The sequence below is a fragment of the Oratosquilla oratoria genome, chromosome 2 (assembly GCF_046742065.1).
Source record: "Oratosquilla oratoria isolate Oo_2021 chromosome 2, ASM4674206v1, whole genome shotgun sequence".
In the NCBI taxonomy this organism is placed as follows: domain Eukaryota; kingdom Metazoa; phylum Arthropoda; class Malacostraca; order Stomatopoda; family Squillidae; genus Oratosquilla; species Oratosquilla oratoria.
In genome coordinates this window covers 60,594,803-60,614,516 of record NC_134778.1, presented here as the reverse complement: position 1 = coordinate 60,614,516, position 19,714 = coordinate 60,594,803, and the positions used below count along the sequence as shown (strand labels likewise).

General features: G+C 39.3%; 1 protein-coding gene across 7 annotated transcripts in view; it reads right to left on the bottom strand.

Moving 5' to 3' along the window:
• LOC143039325 (uncharacterized) overlaps window positions 1-19,714 on the bottom strand; it is a 98,326-nt gene that overhangs the window by 64,652 nt on the left and 13,960 nt on the right. For all 7 annotated transcript variants that reach the window (XM_076209204.1, XM_076209216.1, XM_076209210.1 and 4 more), the window contains exon 2: window positions 5,106-5,286. In XM_076209204.1, the coding sequence (XP_076065319.1) occupies window positions 5,106-5,286 (181 nt within the window). The remainder of the gene's footprint in view (window positions 1-5,105; window positions 5,287-19,714) is intronic.

Below are 19,714 nucleotides of genomic sequence, written 5' to 3'. Positions count from 1 at the left end.
CAGTTGTTGTTTGCTGACGACACTGTGCTTGTAGCAGGATCAGAATAGGGATTGAGGAAGGTAGTGACAGAATTTAGAAAGGTGTGTGAATGAAGGAAGTTGAAGATAAATGTGGGTAAAAGTAAGGTGATGAGATGTACAAGGGGAGAAAGTGGCAGCTGTCTGGAAGTGAATATTAAGGGAGAGAGACTGGAGGAAGTGGATAATTTTAGATATTTGGGTGCGAATGTGGCAGGAAAGGGAGGAATGGAGGTGGAAGTAGAATGTAGATTGAGAGAAACGAGGAAATGGCTTGGGGGATTAAAAAGTGTAATGAGAAATAGACATTTGGGAATGGATGCTAAAAAGAGATTGTATAGAGTGATTGTGCCAACAGCGCCGTATGGGGCAGAAACATGAAACATAAGGGAGGAAGAGAGGAGTTTTAATATATTTGAGATGAGGTGCCTGAGAAGTATGATAGGGGTTACTAGGTTGGATAGAGTGAGAAATGAGGGGGTGAAAAGGAGTGGGGGTGGAAAGGGAGTTGGGAGATAGGGTTGATGAAAGAGTATTGGGACGGTTTGGACACACGAAAAGAATGAGTGAAGAAAGACTAGTAAAAGAGGTGTTGTTGTTGTTGTTGTTGTCGTTCCCTAGACTGTCTGTCCGAGCAGTCCCGTCTCCCCAAGGAAGGCCACGGCCGAAACTGGGTTTTCCCACAAATCCTTTATAGAGTGTATGTTGTGTTGTTTGCGTGCATGATTGTGTATAATGCAGTCTTCCATTATGTGTTGTATGGTATGGGGTGAAGTGTTACATCCTGGGCAGCTGTTCACAACACGGTCGTCCAGCCTCTTCTGGTAGCTTAGAAGTGCTGGGTGGTGACCGCATCGCAGTCTGGCCAAGTGGACTCTGTCCTTACGTGGGAGAGAGGATTCAGAAGGGTGGATATCAGGGGGTCTGGCATGCAGCAGTGTGTTGTCTTTCAGTGTGTTAATGGAGCGGTGAGTGATATGATTATGAATATGTTTCCGGAGGCTGGTATTTGGTGGTTGTGGAGGAAGAGAAGAGAGTATCTGTGTGTAATAAAGGTCTTTGGGTGTAGTTTTAATGTTTCTTGGTGTGTGTGGGTGTTCTGCTATGTAGTGTAGCGGGTGTGATGTGTTTGTGGTGGCTGCAGCAAGTGTTTGTGTGCCTCTCATGTCGAGGTGGTCCTTGACTTTGAGGACTTTTGTTTCATGGTGTAAATGGTCTGTAGGTGATGTATTTGTGCAGCCTGTAATTGTTTTTAGGGCTTTGTTTTGTATGATTTGAAGGGTGTTGTGGTGTGTCTCACTGAGATTAGGTCCTGGAGCTGCAACGTCTACGTCGTGGGACCACCCCCCAACCCCAAGAGTTGGGGGCCAATCAGCAGCAACCACCCCTGGCCATCAGCTCTACGCAGATGGCACCGATCCCCAAAGTAAAAGAGGTGTGGAAAGCAGAGGTGGAAGGAGTGAACATGAGGAGGCCACCTGAGATGGATGGATGGGGTAAAAGGGGCATTGGGAAAGAGGGGAATGTCTATTGAGGAAGGATGGGAGAGGACAGAGGATAGGGGTGAATGGAGAATGGTTGTGTATGGATGATGCTGTGATACATGAGGGAGAGTGTGTGGGGGATGGGGGGTGAGGGAGTATGTATGAAAAATAAACTGATGCAGCCCAAAGGGATTTCTCCCCATCTTCTCCTTTTCTGTATGAGGGGACAGAGAGGGGGGGTCATCGATTTGATGAAGCTGCCTGGCTGTGGATATGCTGTGACTTGTGATACTGCTTCTGACCCAGGGCAGTGGACAAGATGCAGGGATGACCCATTATCCAGGAGGTGACAAGGTGAGAGGGAGGGAAGAGGGTAGAGGGGAGTGGAATGGGTGGGAGTGGTTTATGCCTTTGTTTTTTGATTACCTCCCTTGTAAGGGGGAAAAAGCCTTTGGTATATGTATGTATGAATGTATGTATACATACATATATATATATATATATATATATATATATATATATATATACAGTATATATTTGTATATATATATATTAATATATATATATATATATATATGAATATATATATATATATATATATATATATATATATATATATATATATATATGTATTTACCTAGTTCTATTTTATGGGAAGAGAGCTATGCTTGGAGTGTATATGAGTGTGTGTGTGTGTATATATATATATATATATATATATAAATATATATATATATATATATATATATATATATATATATATACATATATATATATGTATGTACATATGTAATAAGGTGACACCAGAGAAATATCTCACCAAAAACCAGTTGGCAAGGAGGCAAGATTACTGCAAAAATCCCTTCATAGCAAAATGAATTGCACAGCCAAAAGAAAACCAGGAGTTCCTATTGGATCACCATCTCCTAAAGGTCCAACCTTAATGCATATTGTGTTGCGACCAAATGTATGCACTGTCCAAGCAGATCCTGGACATTAAACAGAAGACCACAGGCTGAAGAGTTTCATGGAAGAACTAGACAACATCAAGTGGGACATCGTAGGACTAAGCGAAGATTAATGGTGAACATTTTTGCCACCTAAGAGATTTGCATATAACATTATTCTTATTTCACAAAAAGCAAAAGACTTGGAATATATGATGAGTGATCCGAACAAGGAAAGTCTCAAAGTAAGTTGAAAAATGAATAAGAGTAAAACCAAAGTAATGTTCAACATGAAATTTCAAAGTAAAGAGATTATAATCAATGGTTAGAGTCTTGAAGACGTATAAGAGTATAATTATTTAGGGCAGATGGTGAGAGTGACCAAAGATCATGACAATGAAATAAAAAGATGTATTACAATAAATTGCTTGGAAAGTATTTGGTAAGTATAATAAAATCCTGAGAGGTTCTCCACCTTTATTTTTGAAATGTAAAGTTTACAATCAATGCATTCTGCCAGCAATAGTCTACAGGTGTGAGACTTGGAAACTGACAAAGGCAATGGCGACAAAACTAAGAATGCACCCGGGAGAATGGAGAGATCAATGATGGGAATAATGCTGAGAGACCAAAAGAGAGCAAGTTGGGCGAGACAGCAGATTAGAGTGAAAGATATTGTGGAGGCAGTAAAGGAGAGGAAATAGAATTGGGCAGGTAAGTTAATGCAAACAACTGATGACAATTGGAGAAAGTGTGTTACTGAGTGGATACCATGAGATGGGATGTGTGGAAGAGAGAGACCAGACAAAAGGTAGAGAGATGAGATTGAGAAGTTTGCAGGAGTGATGTGGCAAAGGCTGACACAGTCATGTGAATCATGGAATGCTATGAAAGAGGCCTTTGTTCAGCAGTGGACACAGGGTGGAGGGGAGTGGAATATATGTGAAATGAAATGGGTGAGAGTGATTTCTATGCCTTTTTCTTTTTGGCTACTCCCCCGTGTAAAGAAGAAAAAGCCTTTGGTATATGTATGTATATGTATATATATATATATATGTATATATACATATATATATGTGTATATATATATATATATATATATATATATATATATATATATATATATATATATTTATCAAATTGTTCATTATGTATACAACTTGGACAATGGGATTAATAGTGATGTTAGTAAGTTTGCAGACAACACTAAAATAGGACACTTAATTAGGTTAGGAGACAATGCTGAGATTCTGCAGGATGATCTTCACAGATTGTTCACATGGTCAGTGAAATGGCAAATGACTTCAATATCTCAAAGTGCAGCATGTTAAATGTAGAGCTACACAACCCAGAAAACAAATATAGCTTAGATAACACATTTTTAGAGAAAACTGAGTGCAAGAGAGACTTGGCAGTTCTAGTGAGTCCCAACCTTAAATCCAGGAAACAGTGCATTAATGCCAGGAATAAAGCTAACAGAGCATTAAGTTTCACTGCTAGGATGGTTACAAATAGAAGTGCAGAGGTAATTATCAAACTCTATCTAGCATTAGTTAGACCCATCCTTGACTATGCAGTACAGTTTTGGTCTCCATCTTATAGAATGAACATCAATTCACTAGAATCAGTACATGGGCTCAGAAATTTACCTTATGAAGAGAAGCTTAGACACCTTAACTTACACTCTCTGGAAAGACACAGTGTGGGGTGATCTAACAGAGGTGTTCAAGTGGATCAAAGGCTTTACCAAGGGTGATGCAAACAAGGTCATCATATTAAGACAACAGGGCAGGCCTCACAGTAATGGATTTAAATTGGATAAATTTTGATTTAAGAAGGAAATAGGAAAGGATTGATTTACTAATAGGGTGGTCAATGAATGGAATAGACTTAGTGACCATGTAGTGAGCACTGAAACTATCGGGTGTTTTAAGAAACAGACAACTTTATGGATGGGTATGACAGGTGGTAATGGACATGGAACTGCCTAGTGTAGGCCTTATGGTCTCTTGCAATTTTCTTCATTCTTATATTATGTACTCTTATGAATTGGTAACACTGGAATAGTTCTACACTTACACAACATATATAAACTCAAAGTTTCTTCCCAGAGAGCTATGGGAAGGCCCAACAACAATAACAAGCCACTAAGGTGGTCCAGATTTCCAGTTAATCTCAAGGCAACAATCATTACCATTATTAACCCCTTTGACACAATGGTGCCTATGTAGGCATCATGAGGAGTGAGTGGGTATATAAGGATATTGGTGTCATCATCTTGATTATATTCATTTTGTAGTTGTAGCTAAGTGATCTGCATATTCTGTGAACTGGCCTGATCATATTTTCTGTGGTTATTAGCATTCAGAGTGAAAGAGAATGAGTAATACAGCTGTAACTTTATATTTTATAAGGCTTCCCCCCATGTAAGGGGGAAAAAGCCTTTGGTATATGTATGTATGTATTGTGATGCATCATCATACATCAAGCAGCTAGTGCTACTCACAAGAATCTGACTCGTATTGAAGAGGTTAAACTGCAGAATATTCAAACATCAACTACAACTATCCGAACCACAAAAAAAAAAAAAAATACAAACAATGACAAAAGGCTGAGTCAATTTGACCCTGATAAATTTGATCAATTCTTCACTTACTTTTTTGCAGTCATACTTCTCCATAAGTGAGACTTCAGCAAATGCACGTTCAAGATGGTCTACACTGAGTGACTTATTAATGTGGTGGCTCCCATGACGCTCCTGTATTTCTTCCACCTGTTCACTACCTTCGGGGCTTGATTCCACATCATTTTCCCCTCTCCAGGTTGATTTTGTCATCCTGCATGAGAGAGAAATGACAAAAGCTATAATTCAACTGTCCAAAAATCAAGCAAATTCAATGCACAATAAGCTACAATAAAGGTCTTTATATAACAAAAAGAAGTAAGGAAAACAAAAGATGATACTTAACATATAATAACCAATATAAGAAAACAACAAGAGATGATAAGTACACCTGTATATAACTGCGAACTAAAGGGATTAAATGTAAATACAGAACATGAAATTGGGATAGTAATTAGGAAAAAAACAAAACAAGGAAACATATATGATGGGACAGTGGGTTTAATTCAACACCTGCCATATTACAGCCTAAACATTATTTGTAATGACTAAAACCAATTTTATTCGATCATTCATCCATCAAAAATACATACATACATATACCAATGGCTATTTCCCCTTTACAATGGAGGTAGCCCAAAAACAAAGGCATAAAATCCATGCCCACCCATTCCATCCCCACATACTCCTCTCCCACTCACCCTCACCCTCCCTCTTATCGTGGCTCCTCCTGGATGACGGACTATCCCTGCATCTCGCCCACTGCCCTGGGTCAGAAGCAGTGCAGCAAGATACAACATATCCACAGCAAAGCTGCTTCGTTTAGTTGGGGACCCCCCTCTCCATCGCCTCATGCAAAAAAAAAAAAAAAAAAAAAAAAAAAAAAAGAGAGAGAGAGAAGACAGGGAGAAATCCCTTTGGGCTACATGAAAATATCATTCACACATACTCCGTCAGCCCATCCCCCCCAACTCCCTTCTATGCATCACAGCATCATCCATACACAACCATCCATTCACCCCTATCTTCTGTCTTCTCCCGTCCTTCCTCAACAGACATTCCCCCCTTTCCCAATGTCCCTTTTACCCCATCCATCCACCTCATTCTTGGTTGCCCCCTCGTGTTCACTCCTTCCACCTCTGCCTTCCACACCTCCTTTACTAGTCTTTCTTCACTCATTCTTTCCATGTGTCCAAACCATTCTAATACTCTTTCATCAACCCTATCTCCCAACTCCCTTTCCATCATCACTCTCCTCCTTACCTTCTTGTTTCTCACTCTATCCAACCTAGTAACCTCTATCATACTTCTCAAGCACATCATCTCAAAACACATTCAAACTCCTTCTCTCTTATGTTCTATGTTTCTGCCCCATACAGTGCTGTTAGCACAATCACTCCTTCATACAATCTCCTTTTAGCATCCATTCCCAAATGTCTATTTCTCATTACATTTTTTTTAATCCCCCAAGGCATTTACTTGCTTCTCTCAATCTACATTCTACCTCCACCTCCACTCCTTCCTTTCCTGCCACGTTCACACCCAAGTATCTAAAACTATCCGCTTCCTCCAGTCTCTCTCCCTTAATACTTGCCTCCAATCTGCTGCCACATTCTCCCCTTGTACATCTCATCACCTTACTTTTGCCCACATTTATCTTCAACTTCCTTCTTTTACACACCTTCCCAAACTCTGTCACTAACTTCCTTAGTCCCTCCTCTGATCCTGCTACAAGTGCAGTGTTGTTGGCAAACAATAACTGGATTATCTCCCACTTTTCTCCATTTTCTTGAATCATCTGCAATCCCCGGCCTATTGCCCTAGCATTTACCTCTTGTACCAACCAATCCATGTATAAATTGAACACCCAAGATGACATAACACATCCCTGACGAAGTCCCACCTTTACCTCAAACCACTCACTTTCTCCATTTATGGATGGAGCCTTCTCTCGAATATGGAGGGCCTCCAGGATCTCCAGACGATGAAAGTTGTGTGCGGAGTCCATGATCTTTGTATTTTCCACCAGGATCTTTCTAGTCAGGGAGGAGTTGTGTTTTTCCAAAAAATGACTACGGAGGAGTAATGTCATCTATGAGTTCATCTGCCCACACGAAGACTGTAAGCTTCGTCCTGTGTCTTACATAGGAATGACGATGACTTCTCTCTCCATAAGATTAACGTGCCATCTACAAGCTGGTGCCCCGAAGAAACATTTTTTGGAAAAACACAACTCCTCCCTGACTAGAAAGATCCTGGTGGAAAATACAAAGATCATCGACTCCGCACACAACTTTCATCGTCTGGAGATCCTGGAGGCCCTACATATTCGAGAGAAGGCTCCATCCATAAATGTACAGGGAGGTACAACCTCCGTGGCTCTAGCTTCACTGGGTGGACAACTGGCCCTCCCAGCACCCCACGGAGCGCCACGGACATAATTCCCACATAAGATCTTTGATCTTTCTTCACTATTTTGTATAAGCTTTCCCAGTTCACCTGTTGTCATATATATATATGTATATATATATATATATATATATATATATATATATATATATATATATATATATATATATATATATATATATATAAATTGTTTCTATTACCATTTAGATGTACTTGAAAATGCTCTAAGAAGGGCGAAACGTCGTATAATATACAATATGAACTTCGGCAATCTTTTATTCCGACTTAATGAAGAACAAAGAAGCACTATTAGAAAGGTTGAATCCTTTAACAAGAAGCTTATTCTTGCACAATCAGTGGTCAAATTTAATTCTTTATGTATTAAGGAAAATCTGCTACCTACCTTTACGAACATACATATATATATATATATATATATATATATATGTATATATATATGTATATATATATATATATATATATATATATATATATAGATATATATATATATATATATATATATATATATATATATATATATATATATATATATATATACACATATAAATTGCGGCTCAGGAGGCAAGGAGATGGAGGACTATATCGATAACAAACCGACGAAAGAGGGAAAAATGGTCAGAAACATAAATTAAAATTAACAATAATAATAACTAGCAGAACCCGTGGCAAACTATGTTCATTTGACCAATATGATACCTCAAATGTCTACCTTCATTTACATTATTTCTTCACTGTCTTATTCTGTTCCTTATATTTTCAAGATACTGCCTTCTTTCCTCTTCACTCATATCATTTCTTCTCTATAAATCTCTGTTCCGCAAATTTTCAAGATGATTTTCTCTCGATTGTTCATATTGTTCCTCAATGCTTGCATTCATTCTCTATTATGGTCTCGTATTATTTGTCTTTCCTAGTGTAGGCCTTATGGTCTCTTGCAGTCTCCTTTATTCTTATGTTCTCATGTTCTTGTGCTCATAATCCATCTCGTCTTCTCTGGTATTCTCTTGCTGCCTCCCTCTGTTGTCTCACCCTTTCTTCAATGTTTTGGGCTTTAGTTGAAATACCAGTAATTTCAAGTCAAAATAACTACTAAGTTTTGTAGTTCAACAAACTATATAGTTTGTAGTATCCGTGATCAAATGAATCCATCCAAATATACTTGCACATGTGCAGGAGAGGCATGTACAGACATTTGAATTATCGTCAAGGAACTTATGGATAAACTTGAATAGACGTTTGAATTGTCTTCACGGAAACTATGGAGGAGTGTGATGAACACTATTAAGAATATATTTATTTACCCATTTAATTATTTATTTATTTACCAGTACTTACTCATCTATTACACTGGCCTGCGAAGTTTCAAAGGTAAAGCATCTGATAACTGATTCTAGGGTAATTTGCTATGCAGAATCTAAAAATCACACTCATTTTGTTCAACCAGGTCACGTTTTTGAGATACAAGGCGGTAAAAATAATTAAAAACGCCATTTAGTGCTATCTATTCCCTTTAATTTTGGAAAAAAATTCTTGACAAAAGAAATAATTTTTTCTTGCATAGTTCAGAAGATAAAGAGGATATATTACAGAAAATCTAATCATGGATGAAGGGCCTTTTCAGTGACTTTCTCCTGTGTTGGGCAGCCACCACGTCTCGTTTCAAACACCAACAGTAGTCCGCAAGAAAGTTCACATCCCACCGGCCTTGGTAGCGTTCTTCCATGACATGAATATCCTGGTGGAAACGTTCTCCCTGTTCCTCAATGAAGTCACCACAGTTCTGAGGGAAATAGTCTAAGTGGGACCGTAGAAAGTGCATTTTGACTGACATGCGAGCCCCTAATTTTTTATAGCTCATCGACTTCTTTCTCGTATTCTGCACTTTGGTTATTTCCTAGAAAGTTTCTTATCACTGACTTAAGTGACCACCAAACAGACAGCTCAGCTGCATTCAGTGCATCGTCAAACATTGAGTCCTTCATAAGTTCCCTTATCTGAGGCCCATCAAAGATGCCAGCCTTAAGCTTTTCCAGACTGATCCGAGGAAACTTCTGCTGAAGAAAAGTAAATCCCATGCCGTCCTTGTCCATTGCCTTCACAAAGTTCTTCATCAGTCCCAGTTTGATATGTAAAGGTGGGAGAAAGACCTTGTTTGGTTCAACAAGAGAACGAGCCTGAACATTGTGTGAACCAGGTTCCAAACGTTGTCGTGGTGGCCATTCTTGTCTGACAAAATGTTGATCATCAGCCCGACTATCCCACAAACACAAAAAGCATGGATACTTTGTGTACCCACCCTGTAGTCCCAAAACCAATCCAACTACCTTAAGATCTCCACAGATCAACCAACCATGGTCATTGTAGTTCAGAGCAGACAGTAGCTGATCCATGTTGTCATGAGTTTCTTTCATTTGCACCGAATGACCGATTGGAATTGAAGAGTATTTATTTCCGTTGTGAAGGAGGACTGCCTTGAGACTTCTGCTGGAAGAGTCGATGAACAGTCTCCATTCAGTAGCAACATAGTCCAGCCCCATTGATTGAATCAAACCAGCAATGTTGTTGCAGTAAACTAATGACGAGTCCTTCTGGGTTGTGAAGAACTGTCTAAATTCTCTTTCACGCTCTCGGTACCAAAAGAATGTTGTCTCAGGTGCCAGCAAATTTTTCTCACGAAGACGAGAACCCAGAAGCTGTGCTGATTCCTTTGATAGGTTTAGATCCCGTGTCAGGTCATTGAGATCTGCTTGTGTTAGAGGCACTGGCCGGTCATTCTCTTCTGGCATGTATTCTCCACCCTCTGCCCTGTCTAGTGCGTTATCAGATTCCGATTCAGAGCTAGATTCCATTGCAACATCTGGCTCGGGAACGGGCAGGCCTGGACCATGAGGGACTGGTCATATGGCAGACGGAACATTAGGATACTGAATACAATGCTTGTTCTTGCGGTTGACTCCTTTAAGATTAGTCATGCAGAAATAGCAGTCTGACACATGATCTTTACCCTCTCTCCAAACCATTGGAACAGCGAATGGCATACTCTTCCTTTTTTTATTTCTCCAATCACGCAAGTTCTCGACACATGTTTTGCAGCTAACATGGGGTGCAAATGGCTTGTCCTGGTCCCCAAGCTTAACTCCAAAGTAAGCATGATATGCCTTCTTCACAAAATCAGTTATATTTGCTAGTCGACGAGGAAGAATCACATTACCACATATGTAGCAGAACCTATCAGGATGATTTGTGCATTTGCGTTCCATTTTCTGTCAATCTAAGATACGTGTCCAAAATAGAAACACAAGAAGCACAGATTCTTGTAAAAAGCACAGATTCTTATAAAATCAGTCACATTGATTGGAGATCACACTTTTCTAAACCATTTTCAGTTTCAGTGTTGTCAATGCAGTTTGTCAATGTAGTCAATGCAGTTTCAGTTTCAGTTTCAGTTTCGGTTTCAGTTTCCTGAAAGTAAACAAAAACATCATTAGGTTTCAGTATCAGTTTCGAGGTGCTACAGTATAATTTCTATGCAAAAAAAAAAAAAATAAGAATAGGCTATACCTGCAGCCTCGTTTTCCTTATACTTAGTACTATACAAGGCCCAAAAGTCGCACTTCTCATATCTCAAAAACTAGACCTGATCCAAGGAAACAGATGGCATTTTTGGATTCAGCGCACCAATAAACCTATAAATCACTTGAAAAACCTTCGACCTTTGAAAAAAAAAATTAAACGCAGGCCAGTGTTATTTGTTTGTTTATCAATTTATGGATCTCAGAAAGCAACGCGACATGACGTTACACGTTACCCGTTGGAAGCCCGGAATGCGCAGCGGACTCTCGAGCCGTCTCTCTTTTATTAGGTCAATCATAAAAGCAATAAAAAAAATTGAATCGTTTATGTCATGTCACAATAAACTTTTATAGACGTTTGACTATCTTCATAAGAACATAAGAATGAAGGAGACTGCAAGAGACCATAAGGCCTACACTAGGCAGCTCTGTATCCATCACCACCAGTCATCCCCATCCATAAAGTTGTCTAATCGTTTCTTAAAACAACTGATAGTTTCAGCACTTACTACATAGTTACTAAGTTTATTCCATTCGTCAACCACCCTATTAGTAAACCAATTCTTGCCTATTTCCTTTTTAAATCTAAATTTGTCCAGTTTATAACCATTACTGTGAGTCCTGCCCTGTTGTCTTAATATGATGACCTTGTCTGCATCACCCTTGTTAAAACCTTTAATCCACTTGAACACCTCTATTAGATCACTCTGCGTCTTTCCAGAGAGTGTAAGTTAAGGTGCCTAAGCCTCTCTTCATAAGGCAAATTTCTGAGTACATGTATCATTTTGGTCATTCTTCTCTGTACTGATTCTAGTGAATTTATGTCCATTCTGTAGGACGGAGACCAAAACTGTACCGCTTAGTCAAGGATGAGTCTAACTATCGCTAGATAGAGTTACCTCTGCACTTCTATTCGTTACCATCCTAGCAATGAAACCTAATGCTCTGTTAGCTTTATTCTTGGCGCTAATGCACTGTTTCCTGGTTTTAAGGTCCGGACACACTAGAACTCCCAAGTCTCTCGCGCACTCAGTTTTCTCTAAAAGCGTGTTATCTAAGCTGTATCTATTTTCGGGGTTGTGTAGCCCTAAGTTTAACACGCTACACTTAGAGATATTGAAATTCATTTGCCATTTCACCAACCATGTGAACAATTTGTTAAGATCATCCTGCAGAAACTCTGCGTCGTCTCCTGACCTAATTAGGCGTCCTATTTTAGTGTCTTACGCAAACTTACTAACATCACTATTTATCCCGTCGTCTAAGTCGTTTATGTACATAATGAACAACAAGGGACTCAAAACCGAGCCCTGGGGGGCCCCACTAGTAACATTGCCCCTCCTAGAGTTTACTCCATTTATGGTGACCCGCTGTTTTCTGTTACTAATCCAAGCTCTAATCCATTCTAATACTTTTCCTCCTATCACCTATGCCATGGGCTTTGATTTTATTTAGTAGTCTCTGGTGTGGCACCTTATCGAACGCTTTGCTAAAGTCAAGGTAAAAAATATCGTAATTATCATTGTTATCCGACGCCTTATATACTTAATTGTAAAAAGATATAAGATTAGTCACACATGACTTACCCTTGGAGAAACCATGCTGTGAATCACGAATTAAATTAGGTCTTTCGATGTGTCCTCTGAGTCTATTTACTTTTATTGATTCAAACATTTTGCCTATAACCTATGATTAACTTGTAGATACGTTTGAATACTGTTTATTCATTTATCTACTTATTTTCGTGAGGTTCTGTCAGGAGCTCAGAAAGCAACGCGACATGACGTCACACGTTACCCGTTGAAAGCGCGGAATGCGCAGCGGACTCTCGAATCGTCTCTCTCTTTCTCGTTAGGTCAATCGTAATGGCAATGAAAAAAATTGAATCGTTTATGTCATGTCACAATAAACTTTTATAAACGTTTAATTATCTTCATGTAACCTATGATTAAACTTGTATAGACGTTTGAATACTGCTAAATAAAAACTGAACTATAAGAATGGGTTCTCATCCTGCGTGATGCACATGGGTACAAGCGTATTAATATATAGATAATAAATGAGAGGAAAATAGAAATGTGAAAATGCAGACCGAGGAAAAAATGCAGAGAAGTAACTGAAGAAGAATCAGGTATGTTTGAATCACGTTTATATTCCCTCCGATCATTTTCTCTGGGCGAATTCCCTACACCATTATGCCTATTATCCCTCTAGTTATTTCCCTCCAACAACCGGTGATTTACCCTCCACTGAAAATATATAATCAAGTTTAAGAAACTAAAGCTAGCACAAAAGTTATTACATGACATGTATGTCCATAATAAAATCGGTTTAGTCATAATCCAGGATATAATACTTTAGAATCCCGGATACAATCCTATTTGACAAAACCCCTTAGATTCCCGGACAAAAACCTTTTTCCTTACTCTTATCTCACGATAACACTATAATTTCAAAAAGTCACAGAACTTTGTAGTAATAATTTATAGTTGCAATTTAAACCGCTGATCCCGTTTTTTTTTTTATTATCATTATTATTATCTCTGGGCATACTGCGTAATTTTATCATGCTCTATACCTCCCACCGTGACATGACCTTGGTATAATTAGTATTCAATCGTCACCACGCTTCCGGTCCGCCGTTTTCTTGGATAGACAACCGGGACTGGTTGGATTTTTCACACAACCTAGCTCAAGCTAGCCTTCTATGTTCCACATCAAATGCTTATAAGACAAATGCTCACACGAGAAATGATCACACCCTTAATGGAAAAAGCGACAAATGCTCACAATTCAATGGAAGCAAATTCCAATATATCAACTTCAAATGCAAGGAGACCAGTGACAGGATTTATCATGACCCAGCCCAATGCCTATTAATATGGTACAACACGTGCAATATCTCGGAGTAATTTTATCGAGTAGCTATGATTTCAAGAAGCATATCACGGTCCTTGTGAAAAAAATGATAACTTTATGGCTAAGGGCACTTAAAACTCAGGATAAGCTTACAATGTTAACGCTCTGGAAATCCCTTGCACTGCCAAGACTACTGTTCCTAACTATGGAGTCCTACCAGTGCTACTGAAATAAATCTGTTAGAGAAAATCCAGAGACAATTCACTAAAAGTATGCAACATTTAAAGGATCACAGTTACTAAGAAAGGCTAAAGTACCTGAATCTCTACTCTTTGGAGTGAAGAAGGGATAGGTATACCATAATATACTTGTGAAAAATACTGGAGGAAAAAAAGCCGAATATGACAAACACCCGTATTGTCACATGTGCCTGAACACGGAGGCAGAAGCTGCATTGTCAACACAGCTCAGCGTAGCACAGGTGATCAATACATTATAACAGCTTCTGATGGACGGCTGCAAGACACTTTAACTGATCACTAAGAGAGGTCTGAGATAAAACAGGTTGTTCAGTGGCCTCTTTCAAACACCAGCTGGATAATTTCCCAGTCAAACTGGAAGACATCGCCGGACGTCTGGACGGGCAGAAGTCCTTCGTGAAGGTTGAGGAAAACTGAGGCGGACACTACATGTTGGTCTTGTGGGATGATAAGACCACATAAAAGAATCAAGTAATTCAAGTATACGTTTGTGATCTACGTGCCATGAAGCTACTTTAGCATGAAATCTACACTTTATATTGCATACCAAAGTATACTATATTTATACTATATATTTTTTTGTTTTCATTCTCAGTATATATTCTTATGCAATCAATTTATTAACATTGCCTGGTGTTAGCCATCCAAGAAATATGTAGATCACGTTGGCTATGTAGATCGCATACCAATGTAAATTTATGTTTTACACACACGCACACACACAAACTATATATATACATTTTATATATATATTATATATATATGTATATATATATATATATATATATATATATATTATATATATATATATATATATATATACATAATTCTATGTTGGTATACACGCAAGTTACTTAGATCATGGTGGCTATGTAGTTCGCATACCAAAGTATACCGTATAATTTGTCTTCATTCTCAATATTCAGTATTATACAATAAATTTCTTAACATTCCCTGGTGGCGACCTCTCTAATAACCGACCAGAGGTCGGATATGATACAAATATGAAATTTGAATCGTTATTTGACCAATATTTACATTGTTTGAATATTTGTCTTTCAAATCTGCAAGTTTTCATCTTCTCTGATTGACGGAAAGTTAATATTTTAGCCTCAATAAAATCAAGGTCTAAGTAAACAGGTCTAATCGCTGGAGTAGTTCTGCGCAGCTTCTGACGTCATTTAGATGCGTCCATTTTCTCTTTGTGATACATTGAAGAAAACTGTGAAACGCCAAGGATGACAGGAACTATAATATTTTATATATATATATTATATATCATATATATTATATATTCATATATATAGACAGGAACTATAATATTTTATATATATTATATATATATATATTTTATATAATATTTGTCAGAATATAAATAATTGAGTGGAGCGGTGCGAGCGAAGGCGACGTCATTTTCGAACGACGGACCAACTTCAACTGACAGCTATAGGACCCGCTAACCCCACTTTGAACAGCCAAGTGACGTTCACGGGCTCGCTGCGCCAACTCCCTCGAAATTCGGTCGGAAGTGGTTAGACCTTATATTCTTAGATCTTGAATAAAATGACCACGGCTTCGAACTTACCGATCAAAGACCGCCGTCGTGCAGTGGACACGAGATGTCTATCATTCCAGCATCACACAAGCACATTTTTCACTTCTTTCGTTTATCTATTTTATTATATTTGTTCAAAGATCTATTTCTTATATGGAATTGGTACGTTAGGTTTGGATACATTACATTAGACGCTATGGGACAACGTAAATTTCATGTTAAATATACGTGTTTGCATGATTCTGGAATTTTACCCTTTACCCTCACCTAATTGTAAATTGTCAATCAAATTAGATGAAAACTAAGATTTGTAATACAAATGTTCAAACAATGTAGATATTGGTCAAATAATGTTTGCATAGACTGTTGACTTTTATTTTAAGTTGAACGATAATTGGAATTAATACTGATATCATTTCACTAAAAACTTATTTTGATTTGTCTAACGTGCCAATATCCCCCTTTTTGTGCATATAAATCACAAATGAATATCCTAAGACATCAAATCTCAACTTCCGAAATCATCAACAACAATTCTTTCCATTTGTAATCTAAACAAATCCCACATTAATTCTACTTTTACTATTTTACTAACTGCAACGAACGTGGCGTCAATACGTCACCGTTCGGAATACTATCTCTGGAGTCTCTAACCGCGTATGAACTCTAGGCTGACAGCTGACTCCGATACTGATCTTACAAGAAGGTTTTCTCTCCTCCTCCATGATCTGACATAGCCCTGGACACCTATCACAAGCCGAATGATAGGGCGAAATTTTGAGTAAAATTTACCATAGTTTAGACAGCAATCATGAAACAAGAAATTGTAAGGACGTCAAGAGGAGGCTATAAGCTCTGTTTGGATGGCTATTTGTACACCAACCAGTACGCAAGAAATAAGATGGAAACGTAATGACAGAACCAGTAGTTAATGGAAGTAATGACGCAGCTGTAGCCGGCGCTAAAGCTTGAATGAAGATTTATATTCTGCTGCAGAAACGTCACACTCAAGCCAGTGCAGATATACTGAGGTTATATCCCAGGTGACCAACCAAGTGAAAGCAACGTTACCAAACGAAGAGTGCTGAAAACAAACATCAGGAGACTTAGACGGAAAAATATGCCCAAGGAGCCAAAAACTCAAGAGGAACTTCGCACAGAAGATCGATGGGCAACTACCAGCTTACAAGATAATGGAGGAGAACGAGAAGGCGACCTTTTCCTTCTTCATGACAACAACGACAACACTTCCTGAACCATCACATTTGCAAGTGATGAGTGTCTGTTCAAGCTTGAGCAGACTAGGAAATGGTTTAGGGATAGCAACTTCAGCGTGTCCTCAACGCTGTTTGAACAAACACATATAACAGTGTCATGTGGTGGAGCAGCAGTTATTGTAACATAATGCTTTCCTACAACTAAAGACCAAGGAAACGTGTGAAGAATTCATCAGGGTGTTACTGGACCAGTGCCAACAGCGAGACCACTTCCCATATCCGCAAATGATAATGGTCGACTTCATGATGACAGTACTGTACACCAAGGCGTGAAGTCTACGTGGATGCTTCTACCACTTGTCACAAGCAACATGGCGGAAAATACATTCTCTCGGACTACAGCAGCACTATAAGGAGAACCAAGAATTTCAAATGTTTTGTGGAATGTTGGATACAATTGCATTCCTGCCAACAGCTAAAGCGCACGATGGGATATTATATTTAGTGAACAATGTGCCCGACGAGGGTATTGACTTATTGGATTATTTTAATGCTGCGTATGTAACCGGATGCTATCGGCATGTGCCCCAAACGGAGTAATGCGATTCTGATGTGTATCACCTCTCTTTCATCCTAAGAAGTGGAATGTACACCAGGTGACCTTGGATAACTATGCTCGTACAAATAAAAAATATACTATATACCAAGAGCTTTTTCCCCCTTATAAGGGAGGTAGCCAAGTCAAAAGCACGTACCTACTCTCACCCATGCCACTCCCCTCCACCACCCTTTCCTCCCTCTCATTTTAAGTTCCTCATGGATGTTGGGTCATCTTTGTATCCCGACCACTGCCCTGGGCCAGAAGCAATGTTGCAAGACACAGTACATCCACAGGAAGGCCGCTTCACTCAATCAGCAAACCCCCCTCCCCCCTCTCCGACCCCTCATGAAGAAATAAAGAAGACTGGGATAAATCCCTTCAGGCTGCGTCAAAATATCATTCACACATACAAGCACCCCTTGCCCCCATCCCCCGCCCATCCCTTACTTGCACAACAGTATCATCTATACAAAAATATTATCCACTCATCCCTATTTCTTACTGCCCCCTTTGTTCAAAAGACATTACCCCTTGGTCAACGTCCCCTTCACTTCATACATCCATCCCTTCCTCGGTCGTCCCCTCAGACTCACTCCTACCTCTGCCTTCCACATCTCTTTTACTAATATTTGTTCACTCATTCTTTATATGTATCCAAACCATCTCGATATTCTTTCATCAGCCATAGCTGCCATCTCCTTTTCCACTCCCGCTCTCCTCCTCGTTTCTCATTCTATCCAACCTAGTAACCCGTACCATACTTCTCAGACATTCCATCTCAAACACAAAATTCTCTCTCCCTTTCTCAAAATCCAAGTCTCTGCCCATACAGAGCCGGCACAATCACCCCTTCATACAACCTCCTGTTTGCATCGATTCTCAGATGCTTATTTCTCACTAAATATCTTTATCCCTCAAGGCATTTGTCTCTCTCAATCTACATTTTATCTCTACCTCTATTCTCTTTCCTGCCACATGCGATCCTAAATAGCTTAAGCTATCCACTTCCTCCAGCCCCTCTACTTTAAGACTTCCAACTGTCATTCTCTCCTCTTGCACATCTCATCACCACAATTACCTTCAACATTCCCAAACTCCGTCACTAGCTCCTTTAATCCCTCCTCTGACTCTGCCACAACCACAGTGTCGTCAGCAAACAACAACTAGCTCACCTCCCAATTTTCTCTATTTTCTTTAACCATCTCTAATCCCCTGCCCATTACCCTCGCCTTTACCTCCCGCACCACCCCATCCATGTATAAATTGAACAGCCAGGGTGACATAACACATCCCTGACGAAGTACCACCTTTACCTCAAACAAATCGTTCTCTCCATTTCCCATTCTAACTTAGACTTTACTACTCTTGTAAAAACTCTTGACTGCCCTTCACAGCTTTCCCCCAATTCCACATATCTGCAAAACCTCACACAGTACCTTCCTGTTTACCCTGTCATAGGCCTTTTCCAAACTCATAAAGCCCCCTCCCACCCCCCCCCCAAAAAAAAATACTAAAGCCTTTTCACATATCTGTCTTATCACAAAAATATGATCCACGCAACCCCTACATTTCCTAAACCCACTCTGTTCCTCACCAATTACTTCCTCTGTTCCTCTCATAATCCTCTCAATTGACCCTCTCCCCATAAGCCTTCTCAACTACACTCAACAAACTGATCCCTCTGAAACTACTACACTCATATTTGTTTCCTCTTCCCTTGTAAAACGTAATTATACAGGCACTCCTCCAGTCCTCCGGACTCTACCCTTCCTTAGACACACATTCAACAACTTCACTAGCCAGTCCACTATAACTGTACCTCCCATCTTCAATCACCCAGCATGACACTCATCTTTTCCTCACCCATCACTTTCATTTTCTTAGCGCCTCCTAGTGCTACCACCACTCCCTCCCTATCCTCCTCCATATTTAGCAACTCCCCAAAATACTCTGTCTTCCCTTTACCGCCACCTCTTCCGTTACAATTTCTCCACCTGCACCTTTTACCTTTTTTTCTCTACTTGATTTGCCTCCCCTTCTTCTCTTAACTTCCTTCTATTTTTTTTTATTACTTTCAAAATTTTCTGTAACACTCCTCCCCATTTTACATCTGCTCTCCTTTTCGCCCCCTTTAACTTATGTGTTTCT